The 9,744-nt window shown below is 54.1% G+C and overlaps 1 protein-coding gene across 1 annotated transcript in view; it reads right to left on the reverse strand.

Annotated features, from left to right (window-relative positions):
* Positions 1 to 1,905: 1,905 nt before the first annotated feature.
* The window catches only part of LOC121273256 (protein canopy homolog 2-like), a 27,820-nt gene continuing 19,981 nt past the window's right edge, over positions 1,906 to 9,744 (reverse strand). Inside the window, exons 2-4 of the mRNA XM_041180286.1 lie at positions 7,140 to 7,337; positions 3,229 to 3,325; positions 1,906 to 2,383 (exon numbers count right to left, since the gene is read on the reverse strand). Of these exons, the coding sequence (XP_041036220.1) occupies positions 2,340 to 2,383; positions 3,229 to 3,325; positions 7,140 to 7,337 (339 nt within the window). The 3' untranslated portion in view covers positions 1,906 to 2,339. The remainder of the gene's footprint in view (positions 2,384 to 3,228; positions 3,326 to 7,139; positions 7,338 to 9,744) is intronic.

The raw sequence follows: 9,744 nt of genomic DNA on the forward strand, positions 1-9,744 counted from the left end.
ATCTAACCCCGTGCTGTACCTGTCCTGGGAGTGTTTGATGGGGACAGTGTAGAGGGAGCTTTACTCGGTATCTAACCCCGTGCTGTACCTGCCCTGGGAGTGTTTGATGGGGACAGTGTAGAGGGAGATTTACTCTGTATCTAGCCCCATGCTGTACCTTTTCTGGGGGTGTTTGATGGGGATGGTGTAAAGGGAGTCCACTTTGGCGAGGCATCTAATGTGTGCAAACTGACTTAAGTAAGAAATCTCTCTGTTGGGCCTGTAAAGCAAGTATTACAGTAACAGCATGGGAATCCTGAACAAAAACTGGCTCATTCTGACCTGCAGCTGTGTCAGGGAGCTGGGTGTGACCGAGGCATGTATTGTTTAAGCACACTGTACGTTTTATATTCATGTTCTTAATGTCTAATATTAAACAAAACATCCTGCCTATCAACATCTGTTTGACCTATCTTTTTAGCCCTTTTTAAAAAAAACTAATATAAACGACTTTATCAAAACCTGTAATGTTAACATGTCACGCTGTAATTGCATCCTCCGGACTGTGGTGGAGCTCTTGTTTTGAGTTTTACAGCCCCTCTTGTGCTGTGCTCACTGTTGGGAAGGAGGCCATTTGGCCCATCATGCCTGTGCTGGCTCTTTTAAATGTCTATCCCATTCATCGCCACTCTCCTCCCCCCTGCTCGTTCACCCACCCACATATCCCTCCAATTTTTCCCCTTCGAGTATTTATCCGATTCTTGCACCCCCCCCCCTCTTTGGAAAGTTCCTATTGAATCTGCTTTCAGGCAGCGCCTTCCAGATCACAACAACTCGGTGTTTATAAAAAAAAGGTCTCTTCTGTCACCCTTGGCTATTTCGCCGTTGATGTTCAGTTTCTGTCTCGCTGAATTTTTAATGAGGCCAGAATATCGGCCTTTAGAAATGGGACTGCATTTAAATTGCTTCCTGCGAGCTGTCAGCTACACGCACCCCTAGCTGAACGTGTCGACACAGCTTCCCGAACCTGTGTGAGAGTCCAGGAGAGAATCTGTTGGTGCGGGTGAAATAGATTTTCACGCGGTGGGGAACACAGCATGAGCATCAGAGAATGGTTCATGAGATCGACAACACATCACATTATCATTCTCACCCAGTTCTCTTTCCGTACGGAAGTCACACCACAAATGGAACGATCAGCCATGGTTCAGCGATTAGCACACTTGCTCCTGAATCAGGAGATTGTGGGTTCGAGTCCCATTCCAGAAACGTGGCAAAACTGAGACTGATACGTCACCACAATACAGACATTGCTGCACTGTCAGAGGGTCAGCGCTGAGGGAGCGCCACACTGTGGGAGGGGCAGCGCTGAGGGAGTGTCGGAGGGTCAGTGCTGAGGGAGCGCCGCACTGTAGGATGGTCAGCGCTGAGGGAGAGCCGCACTGTGGGAGGGTCAGTGCTGAGGGAGAGCCGCACTGTCAGAGGGTCAGTGCTGAGGGAGAGCCGCACTGTGGGAGGGTCAGTGCTGAGGGAGCGCCGCACTGTCGGAGGGTCAGCGCTGAGGGAGAGCCGCACTGTGGGAGGGTCAGTGCCGAGGGAGCGCCGCACAGTCGGAGGGTCAGTGGTGAGGGAGCACCGCACTGTGGGAGGGTCAGCGCCGAGGGAGCACGACATTGGCATGGGCACCATTGGCCCCCTCAAGATCCCACGGCCATTATGTTGAGTGGTGGTGAAGTCACCCCAATGTCCAACATCTATCCCTGGAGCAGTGTCACATCGCTGTGTGTTGTGTGTGGCTGCTGCATTTCCTTCATTACAACAGTGACTACATTTCAAAACGTCCTTCAGTGACCGTGGACCTGGGCTGGCCCAGGGGTGTTGAGAGGCACTGGATAGATGACAGTCACACCCAAGGCTAATTGGTCCTTCAAGCAAGTTTATTTGGTGACGAGACAGATCAGTAAGACCAGCAGGATTCCCGAGAGAGAGAGAGAGAGAGGGAGAGAGGGAGAGGGAGGTGAAGGCACGGAGAATTAGCACCAAAAATATATTCTCTGAAGCGGTTTTTCCTGAGTGCAGTCGAGTCTCTTCTTTCCGTGAGTTAAATCTCGTAGCGGGGAAATGTCCTTCTCAGTTTGAGCCCCGGAATCTGAGTGGGAATCTAAGACGGACCCTTACTGAGAGCCACACAGCTCTCCTGGAAGCGTGGTCACTGATGTAGGGTTGATGGGCATTCAATCTAACTGCCAGCCCCCGATCCAGTCTCCCTCTGCTGCCCGGTCCATCGCGGGGTGGGGATGGTGGGATCGCTCGCGCCTTCTCCCGCTGGGGCCGGGACTGAAACCAGGGAGCCGCAGCCTTCAGAGCTCATCGTGACGCGCGTGGAGAGCGTGGTCACACAAGTCTGCCAACGAGAGAGAGACACACTCAGGCAGTGGGGTCACTCATCACTGCTGCCTCTACCGCTGGGCGGAGATCTCCACAAGTCCCCCTCTGAGATCTGAGACCCCCCCCCCGCAACCTGTCACCGCCGCCACCCCTCCCTCCGCTCGACGGGTATTCTGCCTGGTTTGAGTGGGTTGTGCGACTGGGGGAGGCGTCGCACGAGAGGCTGGCCCTGATCTCCGGCAGGATGTGGGGTACGTTAGAAACAGGGAATGAGGGTTCGGCTCCCCCATGCCCCCACCACACCCCCTCCCCCGAACCTGCTCCCCCCCACCCCCAATCCTACCCACCCCCTCCCCCGAGCCTGCTCCCTACCCACCCACTCCCCCGAGCCTGCTCCCCGCCCAACCCCCAATCCTCCCCACCCCCTCCCCCGAGCCTGCTCCCCACGCTAATCCTCCCCCTCCCCCCACCAATCCCCCCACCCCCTCTCCCGAGCCTGCTCCCCCCCCACCCCCAATCCTCCCCACCCCCTCCCCCGAGCCTGCTCCCCCCCCACCCCCATTCCTCCCCACCCCCTCCCCCGAGCCTGCTCCCCCCATCCAATAAGATCATGTTTGATCTCGTACCTCGACTCCATGACCCCTCAGTGACCGATAACCTATCGCTGCCACAATCCTGGATATACTCATCAACGGAGTATGCACCGGGGTGCAGAATTCCAAAGATTCACCCACCCCTCTTCAGTGAAGAAATTTCTCCCTGTCTCAGGCTGAAATGGCCGAGCCCTTAACCTGAGACTGTTCCCCACCCCTCTATGGCCCCCACCCCTCCCAGGACAGCCCACAGTCGTTAAGTATTTACCTGTTCTCTTGCTGCACAGGAGGTCTTTCACATTGTTGGATTCGCGAGAGAAAAACTCGATGAATTCATCTTCATATTCCTCAGCGAGTTTCTCACACTGGGAGAAAGAGAAGCTATGGATATAGTGAGATCCCTTTCCGTGTGGATTACAGCCAGGCCCAGAAGCAGAGATACACGGAGACCCTGCCCCCACCTCCAACCACCCACCTCTACCCCCACCCCCACCCCCACCCCCACCTCCTCTCTTCCCCCAACCTGCTCCCCCCACTGGCAGCACTGCACTGTCGGAGTGTCAGTGCTGAGGGAGAGCCGCACTGTCGGAGGGTCAGTGCTGAGGGAGAGCCGCACTGTCGGAGGGTCAGTGCTGAGGGAGCGCCGCACTGTCGGAGGGTCAGCGCTGAGGGAGTGCTGCACTGTCGGAGGGTCAGTGCTGAGGGAGCGCTGCACTGTTGGAGGGTTGCAGAATCACAGTGTAGAAGAGGCCCTTCGGCCCATCGAGTCTGCACAGACACGTGAGAAACACCTGACCTACCTCCCTAATCCCATTTACCAGCACTTGGCCCATAGCCTTGAATGTTATGAGGTGCCAAGTGCTCATCCAGGTACTTTTTAAAGGATGTGAGGCAACCCACCTCCACCACCCTCCCAGGCAGCGCATTCCAGACCCTCCCCACCCTCTGGGCAAAAAGGTTTTCCTCACATCCCCCCTAAACCTCCTGCCCCCTCACCTTGAACTTATGTCCCCTCGTGACTGACCCTTCAACTAAGAGGAACAGCTGCTCCCTATCCATCCTGTCCATGCCCCTCATAATCTTGTACACCTCGATCAGATCGCCCCTCAGTCTTCTCTGCTCCAACGAAAACAACCCAATTCTATCCAACCTCTCTTCATAACTTAAATGTTTCATCCCAGGCAACATCCTGATGAATCTCCTCTGCACCCCCTCCAGTGCAATCACATCCTTCCTATAATGTGGCGGCCAGAACTGCACACAGTACTCCAGCTGTGGCCTCACCAAGGTTCTATACAACTCCAACATGACCTCCCTACTTTTGTAATCTATGCCTCGATTGATAAAGGCAAGTGTCCCATGTGCCTTTTTCACCACCCAACTAACATGCCCCTCTGCCTTCAGAGATCTATGGACACGCAAGCCAAGGTCCCTTTGTTCCTCACAACTTCCTAGTGTCATGCCATTCGTTGAATACTTCCTTGTCAAATTACTCCTTCCAAAGTGTATCACCTCACACTTTTCAGGGTTAAATTCCATCTGCCACTTATCTGCCCATTTGACCATCCCGTCTATATCTTCCTGTAGCCCAAGACACTCAACCTCATTGTTAACCACCCTGCCAATCTTTGTATCATCCGCAAACTTACTAATCCTATCCCCCACAGTCATCTATGTTGTTTATATAAATGACAAATAGTAGGGAACCCAGCACAGATCCCTGTGGTATGCCACTGGACACTGGCTTCCAGTCACTAAAGCATCCTTCTGTCTTCACCACCTGTCTCCTACAACTAAGCCAATTTTGAATCCACCTTATCAAATTACCCTGTTTCCCATGTGCATTTGCCTTCTTTACAAGTCTCCCATGTGGGACCTTGTCAAAGGCTTTGCTGAAATCCATATAAACTACATCAACTGCACTACCCTCATCTACACACCTGGTCACCTCCTTAAAAAATTCAATCACATTTGTTAGGCATGACCTCCCTCTGACAAAGCCATGCTGACTATCCCTGATCAAACCTTGCCTCTCCAAGTGGAGGTAGATTCTCTCCTTCAGAACTTTCTCCAATAATTTCCCTACCACTGATGAGACTCACTGGCCTGTAGTTCCCTGGCTTATCTCTACAACCCTTCTTAAATAGCGGAACCACATTAGCTGTTCTCCAGTCCTCTGGCATCTCCCCCATGGCCAGAGAGGAATTAAAAATTTGGGTCAGAGCCCTGCGACCTTCTCCCTTGCCTCCCTCAGCAGTCTGGGACACAAATCATCCAGACCTGGAGATTTGTCCACTTTTAAGCCTGCCAACACCTCCAATACCTTGTCACTCCCTATATCAATTTGCTTAAGAACCTCACAGTCTCTCTCCCCGAGTTCCATACCTTCATCCTCATTCTCTTGGGTGAAGATGGATGTGAAGTATTCATTTAACACTCTAGCGATGTCCTCTGGCTCCACCCGTAGATTTCCCCCTTGGTCCCTTATGGGCCCTACCCTTTCCCTGGTTATCCTCTTCCCATTGATATACTTATAGAATATCTTGGGATTTTCCCTACTTTTACCAGGCAGAGCTTTCTCATATCCCTTCTTTGCTCTCTAATTGCTTTCTTAAGCTCCACCCTGCACTGTCTGTACTCCACTAATGCCTCTGCTGATTTGCTTCTCTTGTACCTGCTAAAAGCCTCTCTTTTCTTTCTCATCGTAACCTGAATATCTCTGGTCATCCATGGTTCTCTGGGCTTGTTCCTCCTTCCTATCACCCTAGAGGGAACATGTTAACCATGTACCCACCCCATTTCCTTTTTGAACAGCCCCCCCACTGTTCCTCTGTAGATTTCCCCACAAGTAACTGTTCCCAGTCTACCTTGGCCAGATCCTGCCTTATTTTACTAAAATCCACTCTCCCCCAATCCAAAACATTTTTTTGCAACTTGTCGATTTCTTCGTTTATAACAAACTTAAACTGTACCATGTTGTGGTCGCTATCACTAAAATTCTCACCCTCCACCACCTCAGCCACTTGTCCAGCTTCATTCCCCAGAATTAGGTCCAGCAATGCACCGTCCCTTGTTGGACCCTCTACATATTGACCTAAAAAGTTCTCCTGTACACATTTCAAGAAATCCACTCCATCCAAGCCCTTAATACAATGTCTTTCCCAATTAATGTTGGGAAAGTTGAAATCACCTAATATAATTACCCTGTTGTTATTGTTTTTACACACCTCTGCAAATTGTGCACATATAGCTCCTCAATTTCCCGCTGACTATCTGGGGGTCTATAATAAACACCTAACAATGTGGCTGCCCCTTTTTTATTCCTAAGCTTTATTTGATGCCCCCTCCAAGATATCATCTCTCCTTACTGCAGTAACTGACTCCTTAACTAATAATGCAAAGCCTCCTCCTCTTTTACCCCCTCCCCTGTCTCGCCTGAAGATTCTATACCCCGGAATGTTGAGCTGCCAATCCTGCCCTTCCCTCAACCATGTCTCAGTGATGGCTACTATTCCACACGTCAGTGCTGAGGGAGCGCCGCACTGTGGGAGGGTCAGTACTGATGGAGTGCCGCACTGTCGGAGGGTCAGTGCTGAGGGAGAGCCGCACTGTGGGAGGGTCAGTGTTGAGGGAGAGCCGCACTGTGGGAGGGTCAGTACTGATGGAGTGCCGCACTGTCGGAGGGTCAGTGCTGAGGGAGCGCCGCACTGTCAGGGGGTCAGTGCTGAGGGAGCGCCGCACTGTCGGAGGGTCAGTGCTGAGGGAGTGCCACACTGTCAGGGGGTCAGCGCTGAGGGAGCGCCGCACCGTCGGAGGGTCAGTGCTGAGGGAGAGCCGCACTGTCGGAGGGTCAGTGCTGATGGAGCGCCGCACTGTCGGAGGGTCAGCGCTGAGGGAGCGCCGCACTGTCGGAGCGTCATTGCTGAGGGAGTGCTGCACTGTCACAGGGAGTTACTATTACTATCCCTCAGTGATCACAGCAGGTGTGTCAGCCAGGATTATTTGCTGAAGTCTCTGGAGTTGGAGATTCGAACATCATCACTATCTGACTCGGGAGAGTTCTGTCCACTCAAACACAGCTGACACAAAGGTCAGGGTTTAATCTTTTGCCAAAGCGGTTAGCTGATACGAGTGCGGAATATTCCCTGTGGGTTTACCAAAACCGAGCGGGATACTTACAGCTCGTTTTAAATTGGAGGTGATGTCCTGGGTGAACTGTGTGTTGGGGAGTTCGATCCTGTCACCATCCCGGCTGAGAACTCTAACGTAGCTGCTTCGGTGTGTGTCGGGATCGACCTGTTCACCATAATCCTTCATGTGCTCACACACATGTTCCAGCAACTCGATCAGGAACATCTCTGACCTGGAGTAGGAAACCTGGACATCATAGGCAAGCGGGTGAGACACGGTCCCATCAGTGTGACCCTGGCCTGGTGTTTCATCCCATCAGCAACCCCCACCCCTCCCCACCACCACCTCCTCATCATACCTTCCTATCTCCTCTACCCCCTCCCTCCCCCACAACCTTCCTACACCCACCCCTCACCGCCATCACCCTCCTGTTATGGCCGAGATGGGAGGAGTGCACCGTCTGTCTCGGGTCCCACTCCTCCACAGGTCACAACATGGACTGAAACGATTTCTCCAGCTCGCTCCACATCCAAAGCTGTGCCTTACCTGGGAATCTGAGTGACCGCTCAGTGCCCATCTTCTTCAATAAACAACAACATTATTGGTGCATTATAAAACCAGACTTATCAAGTAGAAAGGCAAAAGCTTATTAACATGCAGCACGAAATATGGAATTATTATTACTCTAAATACCAGAATTCTCTCTCACACACACAGAGGCACGCATGTGTGCACACACACACGCATACACATACACACACACAGACAGGCATGCATGTGTGCATGCAAGCGCACGCATACACATACACACACAGAGACAGGCATGCATGTGTGCATGCAAGCGCACGCACACACACACGCACACAGACACGCACAGGCACACATGTACACACACAGACACACGCAGAGACAGGCACAAGTAATAAATTAGAGGAACTCTGCCAAAGGGTTAAAAGTCGGTGGTTCGAGGGAAGAAGATAATGGTGGAGTCCTTGAAATGGTGTCCAGGTTATACAGTTGGTCTCTCAGCGCTGGTCTGTGAAACAATCGATGACTCTTGCGCTACTTTTCGGGCGGACTCGAGGAAAACCTGCAGTCAGTCAATTTCAGAACGTGGAGCAGCTTCCATTCACTCTCTGCTTTGGGACTGGGGTCTGGAGCTTCGGGAGCTGCTGTCTTCTTTACTCAAGCGGTTGGTCCTTCCTGTTTTCTCCCCAAAGCCCAAACCCAAACCAGCTTTATAAACACCCATTTCCCAGGCACGTTTTTTTTTTCTCAAAGCCTAAAACCACCGTGTGACCCTTTATGTAAACAGTCCGCCCGGGGTCAAGAGGTTCCCAGCTCCTTTAAAACCGCTCGATTACCCTTTCCTGTAAAATGCTGTCTTTTCCCGGAACAGCAGCCACCAGAGTCCCTGCGTTAACCATAAGGAACAGAGCCTTTTAAACAAAACACAAACCCTTCCAGAGTGTTTGGTCCCTGAAGATGAACCATTTGCTGTGATTAAAGCGTTAATGACACGGCTTCCCACCCTATCTCCACAACCCCTCTCACCCTGCCTCTCTCTCACTCTCACTCTCTCTAACAGGGCGGTTTCACAGGGTGGAGGAGGGGGGGAAAGGGGGCAGTGATGGGGAAGGGGGGAGGGGGAGCCGGGGTGGGGGGGGGGCGGTGTGGGGGGGGTGTAGTGGAGGTGGGGGAGTGGGGCGAGTGAGTAGTCGGTGATGGGGGAGTCAGGGATCGGTGATGGGGAGAGGGGGAGGGCAATGAGGGGGAGTCAGGGAGCGGGGGGAGATGGGGAGAGGGGGAGGGGCAGTGATGGGGGGGAGAGTCAGGGAGGGGGGGATGGGGAGAGGGAGCGAGGGGGGTGAGGGAGAATGAGGGGGGTGAGAGGGAGCGAGGGGGGTGAGAGGGAGCGAGGGGGGTGAGAGGGAGCGAGGGGGATGAGGGAGAATGAGGGGGGTGAGAGGGAGCGAGGGGGGTGAGAGGGAGCGAGGGGGTGAGAGGGAGCGAGGGGGGTGAGAGGGAGCGAGGGGGGTGAGAGGGAGCGAGGGGGATGAGGGAGAATGAGGGGGGTGAGAGGGAGCGAGGGGGGTGAGAGGGAGCGAGGGGGGTGAGAGGGAGCGAGGGGGGTGAGGGAGAATGAGGGGGGTGAGAGGGAGCGAGGGGGGTGAGAGGGAGCGAGGGGGGTGAGAGGGAGCGAGGGGGATGAGGGAGAATGAGGGGGGTGAGAGGGAGCGAGGGGGGTGAGAGGGAGCGAGGGGGGTGAGAGGGAGCGAGGGGGGTGAGGGAGAATGAGGGGGGTGAGAGGGAGCGAGGGGGGTGAGAGGGAGCGAGGGGGGTGAGAGGGAGCGAGGGGGGTGAGAGGGAGCGAGGGGGGTGAGAGGGAGCGAGGGGGGTGAGAGGGAGCGAGGGGGGTGAGAGGGAGCGAGGGGGGTGAGAGGGAGCGAGGGGGGTGAGAGGGAGCGAGGAGATGAGGGGGAGAATGAGGGGGGTGAGAGGGAGCGAGGGGGGTGAGAGGGAGCGAGGGGGGTGAGAGGGAGCGAGGAGATGAGGGGGAGAATGAGGGGGGTGAGAGGGAGCGAGGGGGGTGAGAGGGAGCGAGGGGGGTGAGAGGGAGGAGGGGGGTGAGGGAGAATGTGGGGGGTGAGAG

Source organism: Carcharodon carcharias, chromosome X (assembly GCF_017639515.1).
Source record: "Carcharodon carcharias isolate sCarCar2 chromosome X, sCarCar2.pri, whole genome shotgun sequence".
Taxonomy (NCBI): domain Eukaryota; kingdom Metazoa; phylum Chordata; class Chondrichthyes; order Lamniformes; family Lamnidae; genus Carcharodon; species Carcharodon carcharias.